This window comes from Solanum pennellii, chromosome 6, assembly GCF_001406875.1.
Source record: "Solanum pennellii chromosome 6, SPENNV200".
In the NCBI taxonomy this organism is placed as follows: domain Eukaryota; kingdom Viridiplantae; phylum Streptophyta; class Magnoliopsida; order Solanales; family Solanaceae; genus Solanum; species Solanum pennellii.
Window position 1 is genome coordinate 51300296 of NC_028642.1, and position 22449 is coordinate 51322744.

Genomic DNA, 22449 nt, shown 5'->3' on the forward strand with positions numbered 1-22449 from the left:
GATTGTACGACGCAACATGAACGGATCTATGAATATAACAATATGGAATTGTTGGGGAGCAAATGGAGTGGATTTTAGGAGAAACTTCTGATCACTCCTAGACTGGCATAAGCCACTTTTTCTTGCTCTCCTTCAAATTAAAATACATAATCACCAACCTCTATTAGAGGACTTTCTTTTACAAGAATGATAGAAGTTCCGGTTATCACAATCTCTTGGAGGATGCTACATTAAAACTGGATGAAATAACTGCTATGACTCAAAAGGTGCATGCAATCATAAAGATACATAATATGAATTTTCGTTGGCTATTTGGTGTTGTTAATGCAGACAATCATAGATGTATGCGTAAAGTTTTATGGGAGAATATGATAAGCATAAAAAGTAACTTTAATGGTGGTTGGCTCATAGGTAGTGATTTTAATGAGCTATTGTCGAAATCAGGAAAAAAAAGGTGGGAACCTCTAAAATTAGGTCTTAGGCCTAACTCACACCCCAAAAGTTAGCTCAAACGGAGGAGGATTGTCCAAGTCTTATAAAGAGTCCACCCATCTCTATAATCACCGATGTGAGACTTTTGTCATTCTTTAACAGAACCAACTCAATTCCTTTATAGTAAGGGATTTCTAAGAAACTATTAATACTTGTGAACTAATTGATATATGGTTCAAGGGTAGTAGTTATTATACATGGATAAACTAAATGAATAGTTATTATACTTTTCTACTGTGCAGGTTTAACATTTGCCTAGAACTCATTCTGACTATTGCCTTATTATGATTTCTTTGATTGAACAAGCGAAAAATGCTAGACCTAAGCCTTTTAGGCTAGAAACAATGTGGACCCTCCCACCCCGATTTAATTAATATTGTTGATCAATCATAGAAAAGAAAATAAAACTTGCTAGAAGTTACATCATGCTTTGAATCTGACATAACGTTATGGAAAAGGAGAACCTTGTGGGACTTATTTTGCCAAAAAAAAGAAAAGAAAAAGGGAACTCCTAAATCACATGCAAGGCATTCAAAAATCTAATGACTATTGTAACAGCTCCTTTCATGTAAATCTGGAAGGAAAACTTATAGTGAAATACAATAATATCGTAAAGCAAGAGGAAGAACACTGAAAAATAAGGTCTAGAATAAATTGGTTTAATGACGAGGATGTTAATACTAAGTTTTTTCACACAATCACTCTTAATCGTAGAAGGAGGAACAAAATCGTATCCGTACAAACAGAGGATGACAGTTGGATAAATTATCAAAAGCATATATTAGAATATGCAACTAGTTATTTTAGCAACCTATTTTCTACCAACTATAAATCCTCTAATAGGATTCACACTTCGCAGGATAATTGCCAAACAAAAAACGAAAGGAATTTATTAGGAGAAAACTTAACCGAAAAAGAAATTTTCAATGCAGTTTACTCCTTTTAGCTATATGAAGTGCGTGGACCTAATGGGATTCACCCTTTTTTAACCATAAATATTGGGAAATAATAGGACCATCAATAAAAGCTTTTTGCATGAAAACTTGAAAAGATGAAAGGATAGATTGTGAAATAAATACTACCCATATATGCCTTATTTCAAAATGCAAAACTCTGTTGCTAGCAAGTCTGGAACTAGTAGTATTCCGAGCCACCAGTCTTGTGTGGATACATATTAAGTATTAATAAAATTTCTATTTGAACAAAATGAAATAGAGAGTATTATATTAAATTATGTTAGATATGACTTTTTATAGAAAAAAATAGATATACTTGGTATCAAAAAGTGAAATTAATGATTCTTTTTCCGTTTTAATATGAAGGTGTTGAGTATTATTTGTAATGAATCTCTTACGTAAATGTACAAACAATAACAATAAAAATCAACATAAGTAATTGTGCGTGTGTATAACTATATATAAAAATGTATATATATATATATATATATATATATGTATGTATGTATACTAGGCTAAGAACTCGTTTGGCTTAATTTAAAAAAATATTTCTTAAAAGTAATTTTTTAAAAATTAAACTTAAGTAACTTATAAGTTAAAAAAATAGAAAATAGGTGTGTATTATAAATTTTAAACTTTTTTTCAAGTCATTTTATACTTATTTTAAACTTTATCAAATATTTGAAAATTGAAAATAAATATATTTGACCAACATTTAAGCTTAATTCAAACAAACTCTAATTAAAATTTGCTATTTTTGAAAATTTAGTATTTAAAAATAGTCAAATTATTATTTATGTCTGAAGGGGTTAGATTTGACTCTATTCATAAGAACCACAGAGAAATTTTTTCACAATTGCAATTAATTCTATTTCTTCTAGTTTCAATGTGAAGCTTCTGGAACATAAACTCAAAGCAAAAACACCAAAAACCAATTTTCTTCCTGGAAGGTGGAAGAAGCCCTAGCTTCTGAGAGAGGAGTTTTATCTATGGAGAAACCACCGTCAAGCTCTCGAGAGTTACAGTGTGTAGGAAGACTCGAGATTGCACGCCCTAAACCAGTCGGTTTTCTTTGTGGTACAATTCCTGTTCCAACCGATAAATCATTCCATGATTTCAACACTTCAGAACTTGTCCCCTCAGCCGAAAGGTACGCATTTCCTTCTGTTTTAGCTGGAAAATGTATTTATTTTGGTGAGATATGTCATTTAAGTGGTGCTCTCCCTATCTGTTTTATGCCATGGTATCTGATTCCACACCAATTAATCACTGGTGTTTGGGGGGATTAAGTAATAGTAAAATTAGTCTGATAGGCGCTCAAGGCTGTTGGTATCTAGTGATCAATGAAGTAGGTTTAAGAATTGAGAGGTCTCAGGTTCAAATGTTAATGAGGAACTGAGGATTAAGTTGTAGTTGAAAAATTCATTTGACAGGCGATCTAGGGTGTGGTAAAGTGATCAGGAAGTAGGTTGAGAATTATGAGGTTTCAGTTTCAAATACTAACAGAGCGTAGAGAGCATCTGAAGGGTTACTTCAACTTTGGTGATCAGACATGATCAGGGCAATCAGTAGCTACAATTGATGGAATTTTGATTGAAACTATTTGTAAAAAAGGCCGCATAAAGCCCTACCTGCCTGTTCTATATAGCCGCATTACCATATCAAGTTTTCTTCAATGCCATACCAAACCAAGACCTTTCCTAAAAGGAAAGAAAGAACCCGTGTCTCCCCTTTTTGAATACCCCTCACTCCCCCCCGGAGTACAAAAACATTAAGTGACTCTAAGCCTTAGCGGATAGGGTTACTCGGTCCTGTGTTGGTGGGAGATAGATATGCAATTAGTTGAGTAACTTAGTATGATAGAGGAAGTACTTGATAGTTAGTGAGTTTGAATTGTTAAAATTTGTGAAGAGTTTTTAAAGAAATGAATGGTAAAAATTTGGAAACCTTCTAAAATAGTATAAAAAAGGTGAATTGAAACAGAGAGAGTAAAGCACAAGGGTTAGCTTATTTCTAGTTGTTTTTTGGTTTTGGAGAAGTTAAAAAGTGCTTTTAAGGACTCGAACTTTAGGCCCAGAATGTCTAGAATAAGCCTAAAACCATAAGTAGGATATCCCCTACTTATGACTTTTAACTTGTAAGTTACTTTTTATAAGTTGTCCAAACGGGCACTAAGGATTGCTCTATTTTTTACCTTCTTATTATCTCTGAACTAATATCTTCTTATGTATATATATTTGAAACTGGTAACTACTAATATCAGTCTTATATGTTTACAAAATGGAGGCACTTGTGGTATGGTCTTACAGAATCTTGACAGACTTTTCCTTGAAAGTACATGGCTTTTAATTACATGTGGTCTTCTAAAATTGGGGGTTGGTACATTCTCTCTTTCTCCTAAAACAGTAAATATATGTAGTTATTTGAATTAAGATGATGGAGAAACTTGGTCCAACATATTCAAACTCTGAAGAATTTCGTTAAAAGCTTATGTAATGTTTAACAAAGATCACTTTGCATTTACCACCGATACATAAAAAAGACTAGAAACAGATACCGTAATCAATGTTTTAAAAGGAAAACTCGTGACTGTACGGTGACCTATCACGAGGCAGATTAATCATTTGGCTAGCACCTAAATAGGTGGGATATTTGCTAGATGTATGCTGTAGTCATCTTGTACCATACTTGCGTATGCGCCTGAATAATACTCCTTTCATAATTTATGCCTTGGATTGTCTGCTATGATAATGTATGTGCCTGATTTTTTTTCTTAAAACGCTTTTGAATATTGACGATAACTTATTTAATATGTTTTGTTGTATAATAGGGTTCAGTGACAGAGAATTGTTTGCTCCCAATTTATTCAAGATATATACATCTTTTCTTTTGATACGTATAATAAGTTCATTGAGTAGCGCAGTGTTTTAGAGCTAACATATCTTGTCCTTTGGTAGGTAAAATGGCACACCTTGCTCCTTTGCCTTGTAAAATGTTGGTCAAGATCATAGAATATGAAATAGATTAAGGAACAAAAAATACTTTATTGACTTGCAATGTCAATAAGACCAGGAAAAAGTTGAATAAATTTTTTTATGATAAAGAGCTGTTACTCCATTACTTTTGGTAAATATAGCTTTGATTCCAAAAAACCCACCTTTCACTCCCTCTTATTTCCAATTTTTCGTTGCACATTACCAAATATGTCCGCATTTATAAATCTTAGAAGACTGTGGCCGTTAAAGCTGGACCAAAACTTGAAGGATTATATGTTTTGCATTGTATACCTAGGAGGAGAATAGAGTAACCTTCTAACTTAAGGGACCTTTTACGTTAGAACTCTTTGCGTTGTCAAATTGTTATATTTCTTTAAAAAGTCTTAAGCGTACTCGAAGTGTTCCCTGATTAGTATGGGTGTATCGTCTACGGCTCTACGCATCCCTCTATTTTATTTATGCAAAGGGGTTTGCTGCACAAGGCGGGTCTAACGTCTTGAACCCATGATCGTCAAGTTATAAAAGAGCAACTCTATTGTTGCACCAGGGTCTGTTGTATTGCATTTATTATGTACCATCAGTTCTGTTAGAGAGACTCACGATGTTGAAGAAATTTTCTCATATTGAACTTAAGACATATTGCTATTGTTGTGAATGATAGTGATTAGATATCTTAAACTTCAAGTCTTTGTAGAAGTACACTTGTCTTTTGTGCATGTGATAGAGGTGTTATTTGAATTTTGAGTCCAAGTGTTCTCTTTGTCAGAGGGAGGGTGTTTGGATGATCTTGAATTGTTCTATTCAGCTCTTTTTTGATAATAATTTTAGGGTTAGAGCTCCGAGGTATCGGATGATTCCCATTGAGACTGATCTCAACACTTTGCCGCTGCTTTCGAGTATTCCAGATAAGGTACTCCCATTAGTGGCTACCCAATCAAGGACGAGTGCAGGTAATGACTGTTAGTTCTGTTATCTATTTAAATGTTACATTTTTTAGCTTGTATTGTACTTGTACTGCTTTATTAACTGTCAATATGCTTCGCACCGTTACTAAATTACATTCGTTGGACTGATCAAATTACTTGACCCGGCTTCACATAACTTTTGTGGACTTCACGAACAGAAGAGAAGTGCTAGTTCTGCAACAAGTTGCAAGTTTAAGAATCAGTAACTCAAATGTTATCTTTTTGAACCGTTTGCTTGGTGATGTTTTGGGGTTTAGAACGTCATATACTGTGATTAAAAATATGTATTTGAAAAGAAAATCATGGATGCTGAGGACAGTTCAGTAAAATATTTACATCACTCTGCATATGGTATCAATCAGGATCCGTTTGATCTCCAGATTATGTTCAACTAATAATATACGTGCTAAATTGCAGTACTCCCATCTTTCCTTTCTTGTGCTGCAGCTTGAACTCCTTGACTTTACACATTGTTGCGTTGCTTGAGAAGCAAGAAAAATAATTTTGAAAATGAAGACCAGAAAGAAGTAACATGGACTAGATGACTGGAGGAGTACCTCATCATTCTGAGTAGAGGATTTTCTATTATGAAAGGAAAGGAGCTGCTTATTAAGTGGTAGAGAGCCAGAAAGAAGGTGGTGATTGATTGCTTTGTTAACCCATTTTCAGTGGCTGGAGTGTATTTTAAGCTATCCTTAGGATTTGCTTTTGCCTTGCTGGATTAACTATGACTATTTAGAGTCATTGTTTTTAACACACTAAAATGGCCAGTACCTTCTCACATCCTTACTTGAACATGATCTGTTCTATAGGCTTGTAGCACTGTATCCTTGTTAAGGAGATAGGAAACCATGTCTGGTGGATGAACCATGACCAAGTGACTAGAGCGTGATTAACAGCCCTTATCGACCCTTGGTTGGGTTTTGGAGCCATAAAGGATTGTTCTCAACCCTGCTCTTACATGGCTGGGATGGTCTCTTGGAGAGTGGACAGACTTCCAAACTTTTTTGAAAAAAGAGAGGTTTGTACTGTGTTTAGCCAAATACGAACAGATTTGGACCAAAATGCCAAAGCTATTTAAGCATGTTCCCTTTGCTTAAACAGAACTAAACATGATATATTCTATAAGGGAGCTCATTTTTATATTTGGTGGTAATGGTAATACTTGGGAAGGATGCATATTACAATCAGGATAAAGTTGGGGATTCAGAGCAAGTTTTATGTTGTTTTTGTGTATTTGTGTTGATGGAGCAAAAGCTTGTAAAATCCTTAATATATTGAGGTGATCAATGACCATGACACACAGAAACCGAAGTACTTAAAGCTGGGGAATAACTTATTTAGACTTGTGAAAGAAGTGGAAAGTCAAGCTTAATCCTTCTTGGCACTTGAGGAGGTGGTTTTAACAATTTAATATGTTTTGTAGGTTATAGGTAGCATCTGCATGCAGATAGCTGGAGTTTGGCCATGTAGGTTGTTAGAGTGGGTAAAAGTCCTAGGTGGTGAACAGTTCCAATCTTTCAAAGGAAAGAGTGCTCTGTACAAAATATAAATGGAAAGTTTATCATAGCTAATTATGGCGAGTTAAGCCCTTGGTGTACAGAGATCACAACAAAACCTTATGGTGTGGGTGCATGGAGATCAATTAGAAACTAGTGGTCACAAATGGAGACAAATTTATATATCAAGGTGGGTAATGGCACTAAAACAAAAATTTGGAAGGATGTTTCGATAGATCAATCCCCTCTTAGGGATATCTTTCCAGATCTCATTCAAATTTGTGGAAATCCTGATGCCAATGTTGGGATTGCTGGACTGAACAGGGCTGAGATCTAGTTTTAAGAAGACTTCTCAATGATTGGGAGGTGGAAAGGGTGGTTGAGATATTAGGGATGCTAGGGTGAGTGACCATCAACGCCAATGCAGGATGTTGTGGAAGCTCAGCAAAGATGGCCTTCAACAGTGCTTACAGAAGAGGTCTCCAGGTGATGGCAGGGAGACCAAAACACCTCTGGAACTATCTTTGGATGGGGGATATTCCTACAAAAGTGAAATGCTTCACTTGGCTAGTGATAAAGAGAGCTTGTTTAACACAAGAAGTACTTCAGAAGAAGGGTAGACAGCTGGTGTTTCTTATGCAACTTGACAAGGAAACCAAGAGCCAACTCTTCTTGCAGTGTAATTACACTGCTCAAATCTTGTTCCTTAGCATCCCAAATCTGAATTGGACAATGCCAGAACGTGTTGAAGAGCTGGGTAAGGAGAGGAGGTACCCAGAGCCAGAAGAGACGGCGGAGGTTAATACTGTCATGTATATGGTGGTCAGTTTGGAAGGGAAGGAACAGTAGATGTTTCAACAATAGATCCAATTCCATACACAAGGTCAAATGGAATACTTTTTTGGTGTAAACAGTTGTGTATAGTAGATACAGATCAAATTGTAGATTTAATAGGAAGTTTGTAATTGACACTTTTTGGTGGTGGCCATCATGCCCTTAATACTGAAGAATACAACCTTACCAGTTTTAAAAAAGAAAAGAAGAGTAACACTCAAGTAATAATAATGCTGTTCAAAATAAAAAAATAAGTCTTTTTTTCTGCCACAAGAGGGCCTTCTGTCCCCCTTTCTTAACATACTAGCCATGGAGGGTCTTAGAAGGATGATAGCCATGGCTAAATAACTCAACTGGCTGGAGGGTTTCGGTATTGTCAGTAGGACTAATGCATAGGCCGCCTCTGTTTCTCACTTCTTAGTGGCTGATGATACTCTCATTTTCTGTGGTCCTAAGAGGTCCCAGGTCCAACGCTTAAACATTACTTTGATGTTCTTTGAGGCACTCTCTTGGTTTCACATTGGCATGTTTAAAAGTTCCATTTATCCTGTTAATTTGGTTCTTGAGTTGGATGAGCTGGCTGATATTATGTGTTGCAATACGAGTTGTTTTGCAACAACTTATCTGGGACTTCCTTTGGGTGCTAGGTATAAATTAACTGAGATGTGGAGTGGGAATGTTGAGAAAATGGAGAAGAGATTAGCTTCCTGGCAACAATATTATCTTTTTTTTTTTTTGGTGTCAGAATAACAATGATTAACAGTGTTGTCAATAACACCCCTACTTATTTTATGTCTGTAATTGCTACCCCATCAGAACTCCTTCTGCAGCTCGACAAACTTAAGCTTTCTTTCCTATGGGAGGGAAACAACAAGGACCATATATTTCACCCAACAACATAAAGAAAAGAGAAATCCAGTTCCAAACAGATGCTATATGTGCAAAAAAGAGGCTGAAACCCCCAGACACCTTCTTCTTCATTGTGATGTGGCCTTAGAATTATGGAGTATTTGTTTTGTCTCTCTGGCATCAGTTGGACCACACCCCTCACAGTTACGGATGCATATGAGAGTTGGAGCCTATGGAAAGTTGACAAAGCTATCAAGAAGATTTGATTATGATACCTGGTTGTATTTTTTGGTGTATTTGGTTAGAGAGGAACAACAGATGTTTCAATGGATAATCAACTGCCTTAGGCATTTTGAAGACTAGGTGCATTCCAAATTTGTTTAGTTGGTCCAACTTGTATCCTACTGTTAATGCAGAACAACTTCAGGATTTTACTAACTCATTAGTTCTGGCTTAGATAGTTTGTATAGTTAGCCAGAGATTTTTTTGTAAGCTCAAATACCATATTTGTAAATCTTGCATCTTCTTGATTCTTCCCAAATCTGTTTTGGGGTTAGAGGTGAAAGACCTGGCTCTGCACAACAAAAAGCATGCTCCTGAAATGGCACCAGAGATACGATCAAGAAGGAATGAGCCTTGGGAATGTGATGATTCAAGCCAATTATGGCAAAGATTGTCAATGGGTCTCCAACATCAGCAGACTCCCTCTTGGTTGTGTATCTGGAAGGAAATTAGGAACATGCGGCCCGAATTCTCAATGAATTCATCTTTGCAGGTGGGTGATGGGAATTATATTCTTTTTTGGGAAGATGTATGGTTAGGCCAATCAAATCTGCAGGAAGCTTACCCTACGATTTCTCCATTGCTTCCAATCAAAACAGAACTGGGAGGGAAATACTTGGTGTCCAAGCTTGAGAAGAAATTTGAATGATTGGGAGTTTTAAGAATTGTCAGCCCCCCTAGGCATTTAACCTAAGTTGAACAAACTCTTCACCTTTGATGCTGCACCCATGTTGGATTCTCCATAAAGACACTACTTTTGGAGATTCTGACACGCACCCGTTGACATTTTTGAAGAGTCCAAACAACATAGCATTTTACAACATATTGCCATCAATCCTCAGCATAAGGACATGCTCAGATGGGCCTTTCCCCAAACTTTCGACCCATCATTTACTCCACCTCACGTCTCTTCAATCAATACTGTGTTATCTATATAACATACACCACAGTACTCCCTCTGAATATGTTGTGTCAATTCACCATCACTAGACAAATAGGAACGGGCTAAGGGCTGGTGGTGCAACTCCATTACCATCAATAAGTGTTCAGAGTCACCTTTCATTGTCATAGCCCAGGTCTTGGCTCCATCATACATGTTCTTAATAGCCCTAAAGTATGCCGTACACCCTGTAAACATCTTAGGCACTTTATCATATGCCTTTTCAAGGTCAATGAACACTATGTTCAAGCCTCTCCATTGTCATTATATTTCTCCAACAATCTCCTCGCAAGATGGATGACTTTTGTAGTCGATTGCCTCGACATGAATCCAAATTGGTTCTTGGAGATTGACACCCCCCTCCTCATCCTCATGTCGACCACCCTCTCCAAGACTTTCATAGTGTGGCTTAGTTGCTTGACACGCCTATAGTTGTTTTAGTTCTGAATAGTACCCTTTTTCTTGTACAAAGGAATCATTGTACTTCATCTCCATTCCACTGGCATTTTAGCCGTCCTAAATTTGACATTTGACAACATAGTCAACCACTTCATACCAGCCTCGCCTGCGTTCTTCCAAAAGTTCACTGGGATCTTGTCTGGCCTGGTCTCTCTTCCCCTCTTCATCTTTCCAATAGCCCCCCTTAACCTCTGTAGCCTTAATGCACCTACAATACGCAAAATCTCTGGGACTTTTAAAATTTTCTTACTCCCCCAATAAGATATCCCTGTCTCTCCTTCTTCAATCAGGAGCTTATGGAAATATGTCTGTGTACAGATGATGGAAGTAGTTCAAAGTATTGAAGTGTAGCTGCTAAATAGCATTTTTTTTTTGCTTGCACTCAGGAAAAAGTCACATTTGTTTTTGATGCTCAGATACATGTGCCACATTGACTTTTTTTTTACACAAGTAGTTTGCATCTTTTTATAATTTCATTTGTTTCCTGGTTTTACAGGATGGAGTATCTAATGGATGTTGATCTTACAACTTATGGTTTTCTTTTTCCTAATATCATTTGATTGTTTATATATAAGTTTTAACATGTCTTCGTTGTTTTATGTTAGAGGGTAGTAAATTCTGCTTGACATTGCAGATCTATTGTGGGAAAGTGGCACAAACACCTCAAATCTTGCAAGGAAAGGTGAAGCTCTTGCTGTATCAGGTCTGGTGGAGTACGGAGAGGAGATCGATGTCATTGCCCCAACTGATATTCTGAAGCAAATCTTTAAGATTCCATACTCCAAGGCTCGATTATCAATTGCAGTACATCGTGTTGGCAAGACACTAGTTTTAAATACAGGGTAATATAATGCTCTACAGTACTGGAATGCAAGACTCTTTCTGAATTTCAATCTAGTTGTCACTCTGTTAGTCAAAGTTTTGAGAATTAATTCTTCCTTTATGGCTCTATCCCAGACGTATTCTGACATATTGCTTTTTGAGGTTCACTCTCGTGATATTTGGAGTGTAACTAGACATGCTAGAATTATCATCATGAGAAGTACTATAAGTTGCTATTTTCCCATTTGAAATATTCCTAGAAATATGCTCCCTCCGTTCCCTTTTTCTGGTCCCTTAGATATTTTTTTTGTTTGAAAACTAAGAATAGATTTCTTTTTACTTGTCCATTTTAGCAAATTAAGAGAGATTTATCGTTTTCTTCCAACATTTATCCTTATTATTAAGTATTTACACTTCCCAAATTTATTGGAGTTGCAGCTTTAATAACTATTAACAAGGGTAACTTAGTAAAATGAACTCTTGATAAATGATTTCTCTAGGGGCATGCCTAGTCAACAGGGGACTAATTAAAGGGAAACGGAGGAAGAATTCTTAATCTCAATATTTAATGTTGATATTAGACAATAGAAATATCTAGTTTTCTCCTATATAAATCCTGTGCATCTTGCTTTATGAGACATGGTTTTAAATTACATGGACAGTAAAGAGTATATATGCACACATTGCTAGAAGAATCTTGGGGCCCAGCAACTCATTGAGCTGAGGAAAAGGGAGCCCTATGGACCAAGCATTCCGCTCCTATACACTTATAAGGATGTGGCGTTGAAAGTAATTCATTAATTAATTATTTGAGTTTGCATAAATAGTTAATTTATTAAAGGTTTCAAATGACTGGGATTCTTTTTTCTAGTTTTTAGATGTTTGGGTTAATCTTTTTTATTGTGTGTATTCCTTCCATTTCAATTTGCATGTTGACTGTACATTTTAATTCTTGCGCAACTAATGTGTACTTAAATGCTAACTGTTAAATCATAGCATCGTCTGGGTACCACATTTGCTCATTCTAATTCAACTATAGTATTCTTCTAAAACCAAGTTGATATATGGTCTACATGTTCTTTCAACAAAGACACAGTTCGTGTCAACTCTTAAAGACAATACTAATGCACTTCATTGGATCGGAGTGAGCAATATCCGAGAATATGGATGAAAACAGATTGGGAAGAGATGAGGCTATGTGAAATAAACAATGGATGAAGGCCACAAGTAAAATGCTTTTGTATTCATAAGAAAAACTTGAAAAAGATAAGTTACCCTTTTCAAAAAAAAAGAGAAGGAAACTTTTAAAAGTTGTAGGAATTTTGTAAGGTCCTTAGCAAGTTAATTTTTGTTTAGGATAGACTAAGACTTCTGTTTAAGAATTGTTTAAATAACTTTTGTATGGAGGGTGAAAGTTTCTCTTGATATTGATGTACAATTTGAAACTTATTTCCTCTAGTTGTTGAAACTTTTTGTGGTTTTACAAGAATATAATGTACCAAAGATTTAACTGCAATGCCAAATGCAGGCCTGATATTGAAGAGGGGGAGAAATTGATCAGAAGAAACAATAACCCACCAAAATGTGCAGATCAGTCTTTGTTTCTAAATTTCGCTATGCATTCAGTTCGCATGGAGGCATGTGATTGTCCTCCGACCCATACACCACCGAAGGAGTGGCAATGTGAATCAAGAGAAAGTTCACCTGAATCTTTTGATCATCCAATACAAGGTAGCACTTCCTATGAGCAAAGTGGAACTTCTACTCAGGAAGAGCAATCTAACCAGCAGTGCACTTATAACGAGCTCAAACAGGCCGACTGTTTTTGGGGAAAAAAGAACAGGAAAAATAAGGATCAAGGTGCTGGAAAGAAGGTCTCACAAGTAAAAGAAAAGTTGAGGTACTCGGTGCATGAGTCCGAAAAGTTTAGAAGACCTAGTAATGATGGATTCCTAAGGGTACTATTTTGGCAGTTTCACAATTTCCGTATGCTTCTAGGAAGTGATTTACTCATCTTCAGCAATGAAAAGTATGTTGCAGTTAGCTTGCATTTGTGGGATGTTTCACGACAGGTAAACCTTAACCAACTTCCTCAATCTTATATCCTTGCCAACATGTGTAACTGCTATCCGTGAATTTTGACAGGTCACACCTTTAACATGGCTAGAGGCATGGCTTGATAATGTCATGGCTAGTGTACCTGAGTTGGCTATATGTTATCATCAAGATGGTGTTGTTCAGGGCTATGAACTCCTTAAAACAGATGATATATTTCTCCTAAAGGGCATATCTGAGGATGGTACTCCTGCGTTTCATCCAAGTGTTGTACAACAAAATGGGCTTTCAGTATTGAGATTCCTTGAGGAAAACTGCAAGCAGGATCCTGGTGCATATTGGGTATTTGCGGCTTATTTATAATGCACTGTATTTTAGTCGTTGCATTGTTCCTTGCATCTTTAATTGACATTACCTTTATTTGTGTAGCTTTACAAAAGTGCGGGAGAAGATGCTATCCAACTCTTTGATCTATCTGTCATACCTCAAAACCGACCTGCCGATGACACTGATGATAGTTCTTGCTCTGTGCCATCTCTAATAAATAGAGGGAGAAGCGATCCCTTACTTTCACTGGGGACGATATTGTACCGGATTGCTCACAGACTTTCACTTTCAATGGTATGTAGTTCTACTATTTTAATTATCGATTTCCTCTGATTAGTTGTTGCTAATACTGCAACTTTTGATCTGCAGTCTCCTGAAAACAAGTCTAGATGTGCAAGTTTCTTCAGAAAATGTCTTGATTTTTTGGATGCGCCTGATCACCTGGTATGTAGTCTTATAATATTAACAAAATATGTTTAGTTTCTTCTCACTATTTCCTTGGTTACAACCAGAAATGGTCAAAAGCTGGTGTTGTTTAGAGTTTTAACTTTATCAGTCCTTGGGAAAAAACCTCTTATTATTTGATTTACCTTTCTGTTTTCCATCTTTGCGATGTAGTCTGAAGATAATGCCCTGTCATGCTGACTTAAATCTATATCATATTAAAAGCATGAAGTACCTTAGCGAGATAGCATTCGTCTTCTATATCCTTTAAAATTTATTTCACACCAGATAAAAATAGTCATTTGATTTTTTTTTAAATTGGTAACATTTTATCCCTTTGCATTAAGGGATATGTTGGCAACTTCCAATTACTGACTACAAAGTGGATAGAGTCGTCAAAATGGGCTTAGACCATGGGGTCGGCCCAGCCCAACCCGTTATTGGGGTAGGGTTGGGATACAATTTTTCAAGCCCATTTAAAACTAGGGCTTGTAAGCCCAACCTATATAAGCCTTTGGCCCTTGAGGCTTGATCGGGGCCGGATCGGCCCATGGGCCAAAACTATTTATTTAAGGGTAACTTACAACAATCTCGCTAGTTATGAGCTAATTACTTAGATGCATGCTATGTTGTAATATTATGAATCTTTCTAGATTTTTGTACGTCCAAATACATGTATCTCGGGATACATGGACTCAAAATTAGGTTAATTTGTTCTAGATACACTTTATCCAAGTGGATTTGTCTGTATCTCAGATACATAGACAAATCCCCCGCCCTCGCCTCTCTCTCATCTTGCTTGCCACTCTCTTATCTCACTTGCATATATGGGATGGATCACACCAGATACATATATATCGCATATCTTGTATCCTAAACACATGCTAATTACACTAGATTCTTTGCTAGTATTATTGAAACAACACCATTATTTGCCATATTTGATTTGAAAATCTTCTCATTTTTTTGATGTTCATAGAATTTTAAAGTTTTTTTTTTTAAAAAAGGAAAAAAACATGGGCTAGTCCGCCCTTGCTCTCGACTATTCTAGGTAGGGGAAAATTTAGCAGGGATCATTGGGTGTCACGTGACACTACTTTGTCTGAAAATTTTTACTAAATATATATAGAGCGAAATGGGAAAAATCAGAGATGAAGATATATATTATAAACGTGACACACCTTGAATCAAAGTTGTGCGTAGCTTAACTGGTTTTTGGCTGGGATTTTGCAACCCAGGTCGCGTGTTTGAACCTTTTTGGCCCCATTTTGTTACATTTTTAAATGTTTTTTCATTTACTTCTTTCTCACTTGGTAATAATTTGAATACATTTAAGAAAAGAAAATCATCGAAAGTTATTAAGTTTTTAATATGATGTTACATTATTTATTTATTTCTAATTTTAAAAGGTGACATTGCTTACGGAAAATCCTACGTACGCCACTGCTTTCAGGGTTGGGTCGGGTTGATCATTTTTAGGTCCTTCCAAATGAAGCCGACCCGCCCTAGCCCTTTAAATTCCTTGGCCAGCAGGACTTGGGCTAGGTGGGGCTGTGCCTGGGCCGACCCTTTTTGACAACTTTAAAAGTGGAGTTAAAGACAAAAGTACTAAGGGATATTTGAAGGTGATAGGGAGTGCACCTAGAGTACTAACTGCCGAGCTAGTCTGGACTATAATTTCTCTACCTAAACATAGTTTTGTACTCCGCAAGCATTGGAGTAGATTCAAAGAGGAGGTTATGGCTGCAGTATATGGAGCCACAACCTATTATATTTGGACAAGAAGGAATCAAGAGATATTAAAAAATCAGACTGTACAAAATGAATTTATACTACATCAGGTACAATGTTTAATGATATTGGAAGTATAGGAACTCTAAAAGGGGTAGGATAGTTGTTTACCTTATAGACTCGATTTGTAACTAGACTTCTTGAGGCTCACTACATCTTGGTAATTGTCCTTGAAGGGGGCTGAGACTATGAGTGCTCCTTAGTGTATTGCTTCACTGTGTTGGTATAGTAATTTCATTGTTTATTGCTAAAAAAAAAATAATTCGAAGAACTCTAAGCTTATAATGATGATAAAGATGAGTTTGTGAGAAAAACTTTGGAATGTCAGAATTAGGTCAAAGGAACACAAACCCTGTGAAAAGAGCTTTATTGATAGAGAAGACCAATTATTCTGAGGATTGTGAAATAGAAGTAATAAATTTAAAGTTGACTTCAAACTCTTAATAATTGTTCTGACCAATTATTTTGAGTATTGTGAAATCGGAGTAACAAATTTAAAATTGACTTCAAATTCTTAATATTTTTCCTATCAAAATTTAAAATATTAATAGATGTAATTGCAAACTAAGTTTGTCTAACATAGGATGTAATCTAAATCAGGTACTAACTAAAAATTCAAATAAAGATATTTACAAAGAAAAATCTGTGTTGAATTTAATTTACTAAATATTTAGACTTCTTACCTAGCTCAAATAATAATGAAGAACATAATAAACAAAATTTTAGTTGATTTCAAAGTTCTAAATATTATAATTAAATGACTATTTCAAGGAAAATAATTAAATGACTAGTCCTTAGCAAATGATATCTTAACAAAAATAAATAAAGATCTTTTCTACCAAAATGCTCTTAGGCTCTTTTCCAAGATAGCTAACTGAGGCCTCTTCTCTTCTTGGCATTACTAAACTCGTCTTCGGTGGACTTTCTGCTTCGAAGATCTACTCAATCTTAAGCTCTATAAGTTTCCGTTCATGGATAACAAGATTTTTCATCCGGAGAAAAATAGATATCACTTGTTCCACGTCTTAGGTGAAAACTTGGTATAAATGGGTGGAAAGCGCTAGACATAACATGAGAAGACTAGTTTTGAGCAAAGAGTATTGCTATCCTAGAATATTAATGACTTTTTGTTTGGGAGCACCTCTATTAATGACGTCTTTAATTGTTATTACTAACGAACTCCATCTTTCATTAAATGCGTTCTTAGCAGGATAATTATTACATTGTTTTGGCCCTTGACCAAATTGATTTAACCAGATTTCCTGTATTGATTTGATTTTTGAGATATAAAAAAAAAAATTGTCGAGAAATCCTACCGTGCCCGAACTTGAAAGTCTTCCCTTTGTTGTTTTCCGACACATTCTCATGCCTCTTGCAGATCCTTAGCGGTACTCCTTTGCTCAAAACTAGTCTTTTCATGTTATGTTTAGTGCTTTCCACCTACTTATTCCATGTCTTCGCTTAAGAGGTGGAACGATTGATATCTATTTTTCTCCAGATGAATAAATCTTGTTATCCATGAACGGAAACTTATAGAGCTTAAGATTTGAGTAAGCTTCCAAGCAGAATGTCCACCGGAGATGAGGTTAGTAACGCCCAAAAGAGGCCTTAGTTAGCTATCTTCGAAAAGAGCCTAAGAACATTTTTGTGGAGAAGATCTTTATTTATTTTAGTTAAGATATAATTTGCTAACGACTAGTCATTTAATTTATTTTTCTTGAAATAATCATTTAATTATAATATTTAGAACTTTGAAATCCGCTTAAGTTTTGTTTATTATATACTTTCATATTTGGCTAGGTAAGAAGTCCAAATATTTAGGAAATTAAATTCACCAGAAATTTTTGTTTTGTGATATTTTTATTTGAATTTTTGATTAGTACATGGATTAATATGTTAGACAACTTAACTTGTAAACACATCTGTTAATATTTTAAATTTTGATAAAATGACTATTAAGAGTTAGAAGTCAACATTATTACTCGTATTTCACAATCCTCATATTAATTGGCCATAACAAATATTATGAGTTTGAAATTAACTTTAAATTTATTACTCCTATTTCACAATCCTCAGAATGATTGACCTCCTCTATCAATAAAGCCCTTTTTAAAAGGTTTGTGTTCCTTTGAGCTAATTTCGGCATCCCAAAGTTTTCTCACTAACCCATCTTTATCATCATTCTGAACTAGGAGTTCTTTAAATTTTATCTTTTTGGCAATAAACACTGAGATTACCATACCAACACAATAATACAATATACTAAGGAGTACTCAATAGTCTCAATCCTCTTCTAGGAAGATTACCAAGATCTAGTGAGCCTCATGAAGTCCAGTTACTTTAAGGTAAACAACTTCCCTATCTCTTTTAGAGTTGCTGTACATTTTCAGTATAATTACACTTTATACCTGCCTTAGTATACAGTACAGTGTTTTTTAATATCTTATATTCTTTGCCGTTCAAATACAATAGATATTTGATTTCTCGCTCTCCAAATATAGTAGATTGTGGCTCCATGTACTGCAGGTTATACCATATACTGCAGCCATAACCTCCTTGAATCTACTACACTGCTTGCTTATGATATTGAGTAGTCTATTTTGCACCCTCGAGCTTAATTGCCAGCCGTTCCTGCAATCTCTTGCAATCTCTCCCTGAGTTCTTTGGTACATTCACAAAACAATGTTTAGCATCCTCAAAGGTGGGAATCCGCACTCATACAACAATGAGTAGTATCAAACATCAATCCCATGCCACACAATCTCTCCTTGGTTTTGCAGTTAATCTTGTGCCGTCAGTAGGAATATAAACCTTTGGTAGAGAAATTCTAATCCAGACTAGCTCAGCAGTTAGTACTCTAGGTGCACTCCCTATCAGCTCCAAATATTCCTTAATAAGCAGAATATTTTCTATTTCCAGTAAGACGGTATTTCCCTCTGTTGTGCCAGTTAACCATAATTTTTCAGCTTGAGTAATGTTCTCCAATACCAGCTGTAGTCCGCTGGAGGATGAGAAGTCCAGAAGTCCTCCCTATGTTGCAGATGTATACCCTATATCCATTTCACCCATACTATGTCCTTTTCCATAATCATCCATATTAATTTTTTTTGATAATCATCCATATTAATTTGCCCACAAGAGCTATGCTCCATACTCTGCAACCTTTAATGTTAAGCCCTCCCTGACTCTTAGGCCCAGACATCTTCTCCCAAGCCGCAAGAGATATCTTCTTCTTTTTCTTAGTGCTCTGTAGGAACCCCCTACACAGTTTTTCCTCCTCATTTAAAACACTTTTTAGTAAGATGAAGACTGAGCCCCATAAGCTATGTGGAGAGAATAGAACTGATTGGATGATCTGCAGCCTCCCAGCATATGACAAATGTCTATTAGATGCTGCTCTTTTCTGTCTGTAATCTTAAAACACACCCAGTGACACTTTATCTTGTTCCACTTCTTAGGCGAAAAGGGTAGCTTCAGATACCTACTAGGAAATGATCCCAGTTACATTCAGGAGTTCATCTTTTGTCTCATCATTCGTTGCTGCAAGAAAAATGTTGGATTTTTCATGTTAGCAACTAAGTCTGTAGTTTCAGAGCAAAGTTGTATAGTCTCCACAACCCTTTGAACTAAGGCCTCATCGCTTTTGCAGAATATTATCAGATCATCTGCAAATGTGAAGGGTCAGCTGTGCTTTTTGCACATAGTATGGAACCTGAAGTTTTTAAATTTACTCATCTTACTCAGTACTCTTGCTAAATACTCCATTACCTACACACAGAGCGGAGGGGATATGGGATCCCCTTGTCTCGATCCCCGCTTTCACTCAAAGTAGACATGACTATCTCTATTAACTTTTATGGAGAATATAGTTGTAGTCAGACATATCATGGCCAGCTTTATTAATTTGTCAGGAAAGCCAGATCCAAGCAGCAGCAACTCTAGGAAATCCCATCTATCCATGTCTTAAGCTTTCCTAAAATCAATTTTCATCAAGCACCTTGGGGTAATTTTTCTATAATAATGCCTTGCGAGGTCATGACAAATGAGGACATTCTGAACCAAGGATCTACCACTCACAAAAGCATCCAGTTTCAACCTTTGGCAGAGCATCTTAGATTTACATTTGTATACAACATTACAGCATGCAATGGGCCTGAATTGACTTGCACTCTCCAGATTGGCGACCTCGGGGATTAGTGTTATGCCAGTGGCATTTCACTCTGTTAAATTAGGTCTTGGACCTAACTCACACCCCAAAAGCTCTCTTCCTCTTTGGTGTGAGGTTCATTAATGTCACATAAGCGGTGCTGTGGTCACTAATACCCTCAGGCAGGTAATAGATTCTTCAAGTAGGCAGACTATCCAACTATTCTTCATTCACAAATATCCAATCTATTTTCAAAAAGATTCTACTATTTCTATGGTTATCATTCCATGTATAAGTGCATCATATTCTTGGTAATTCGGATAAACCACATCTATCCAGGCTAGATTGGAGCTCCTTACTACCTTCAGGTACTGTAACAGGGTTTCCTCCAGTTCGATCCTCCATTTGCAGAAGAGTTGAAATCTTTGAACTCCATTTCCTATTCTGAGTTTGATGTTTCCTGCTAGTTTGGTCCAGAAGGATCTTATTGTTAGTTCCATGTTGAAACTCCATATGGTATTGTGACCTCATTGGTACACCATTGGGAGTCCTGGCCATACTTGTGATGTATAACTTCTCTTCAAAGAGCCTGTGCTTCTTCCACATATCTCCACAACCATTCCACATGAGTCACTCATTGTGGATTCAGAGATTCCTAACTCCAAGATCACCTGAGAGCTTAGGTAGCTGCACTGTTTCCAGTTAACTACATAGTACCCCTTCCTTCCTTTGTTTCCAAACAATAGAAAGTCTCTTCTGAGTTTGTCCAATTTCTCCGGACGTTAGCAGGTAAGGGAAATAGAGACATGACACAAGTGGGGAGGGAGTCTAGCACTTCATTTATAAATGTTTGTCTGCCCCCAAGTGACAAGTATTGGGATTTCCATATGGCTAACTTCTTCTTTGACCTATGGATTATCCCATCCATATTAGTAATTCGTCATGTTTGCTTCCCAGAGGAATTCCCAAGTAAGTTGTTAGGAATTGCTCAATCTTGCACCCTAGGATGTTAGCCAATCTTTGCATCTGTGCTACTTCCTTGATAGGGAATAAACTGCTTTTCCTCCAATTAACCCTCAGACCACTGATAGATTCCAGGATCACAAGTATAACTCTGATATATTTGATCTGGTCTTCTTTTGCCTCACAGAAGATTACAGTATCATCAACATACAACAATTGGCAAATCTCCGTACTCACACCTGCCCTGCTACTTACTTCAAATCCCCTTATGCATCTGTTTTGAGTAGTTACGCTCAACATGCTATTCAGCCCCTCCATGACCAGTATGAATAGGAAAGGGGAGAGGGGATTACCTTGCCTCAAGCCCCTTTCCGATGGAAAAACCCCCACCAGTTCTCCATTCACCAGAATAGAGAACCTGATAGTTTTAATACAAAACCTATCCATTTTAACCTTTTATATCCAAACCCCATCTGTCTTAAGAGGTTTAGAAGAAACCCCCAATTTACATGGTTATATACTTTTTCCAAATCAAGTTTGTACATGATATGCTTCCTCTCATCTGAATCTTGGGTTCACATATTCACTGGCTATTAATGCAACATCCATGATTCGCTTGCCCTTAATAAATGTCATATGGTGCTTGTTCACCAGCTTGTTTACCACATACTTGAGCCTTTCAGCCAACATTTTAGCTATGATTTTGTACATCCCACTAATTAAACTTATTGGTCTGAAGTCCCTTGAGTGATGTAACTCCACTTTTCTTTGGGATAAGTACTACATAAGTGGCATCCATACTATTTTTCTAACTTGGAACCCATGGAAATGCCTCATAGTGTTCAAGATGTTTTCTTGCAAGACACTCCAAATTTTTTTAAAGAAGCTCATTGGGAAGCCATCTGGTCCTTTGTCACTAGCATGAAGATTGATGCCTTTTAAGACTTCTTCCTCCTCAAACTATGTCTGCATCCAGATCTGTTTCTCCGAGCTAAGGCTTGTGAACTCTTGTAAGTTTAGAGTAGGCCTCCATGTTTCTGTCTCTTTATAGAGATTCTGATAGTACTTAGTAGTCCTGTATTTTTCATCTTTATAACTTTTGCATCAGTGAAATATGTCCCCTCCTCTTCAATTTTGTCAATGGTGTTGCGTCTCTTATGTGTTGTGGGCTTGTGGTCTGTGGCCATTCTGTGAAAGTATTTGGTGTTCTTATCTCCATTTTTCAACCATTGGATTCTAGACCTCTGTTTCCATGTTATTATCTTCTCATTCTTGACCACTTCCTCAAACTCCATTGACAAATGAACTTTCTGGAGTAATTCATCAATCGTGAGTGCTCTCTTGCTCCATGATAATTTCTAATCCAGTAATTTGGTTCAGGATGTCCTCTCTCCTCTGTCTTTAGTTATTCTTGTCTTCCTTCCCACATTCTTCTAATTTTCCTTTTAGGAGTTTTAGTTTGGAATTCAAGATGTATGCTGGGCTCCCAGTTACAATGGAAGAGGCCCACCATATACATTTTCTTTATTGTTTTGTAGGTGAATGCTTATTGAGAAGTTCATAGTTCTATCCATTTCATCTCATTAATGCCCCTAATATTGGTGCAAGTGTTACTTTATATGTAGCAT

General features: G+C 36.5%; 1 protein-coding gene and 1 non-coding gene across 4 annotated transcripts in view; both read left to right on the top strand.

Moving 5' to 3' along the window:
* Positions 1-2294: 2294 nt before the first annotated feature.
* Positions 2295-22449, top strand: part of LOC107023899 — a 29072-nt gene continuing 8917 nt past the window's right edge. For 2 of the 3 annotated variants that reach the window (XM_015224738.2, XM_015224737.2), the window contains exons 1-7: positions 2295-2598; positions 5273-5394; positions 10907-11114; positions 12623-13166; positions 13240-13491; positions 13579-13770; positions 13846-13920. In XM_015224738.2, coding sequence (XP_015080224.1) covers positions 2438-2598; positions 5273-5394; positions 10907-11114; positions 12623-13166; positions 13240-13491; positions 13579-13770; positions 13846-13920 — 1554 coding nt within the window. In that variant the 5' untranslated portion in view covers positions 2295-2437. The remainder of the gene's footprint in view (positions 2599-5272; positions 5395-10906; positions 11115-12622; positions 13167-13239; positions 13492-13578; positions 13771-13845; positions 13921-22449) is intronic. The other variant, XM_015224739.2, reaches the window with a different exon arrangement.
* LOC114077707 lies at positions 6190-6405 on the top strand. Its single transcript, XR_003579080.1, has one exon. It is a non-coding gene; the product is annotated as a small nucleolar RNA U3 (small nucleolar RNA).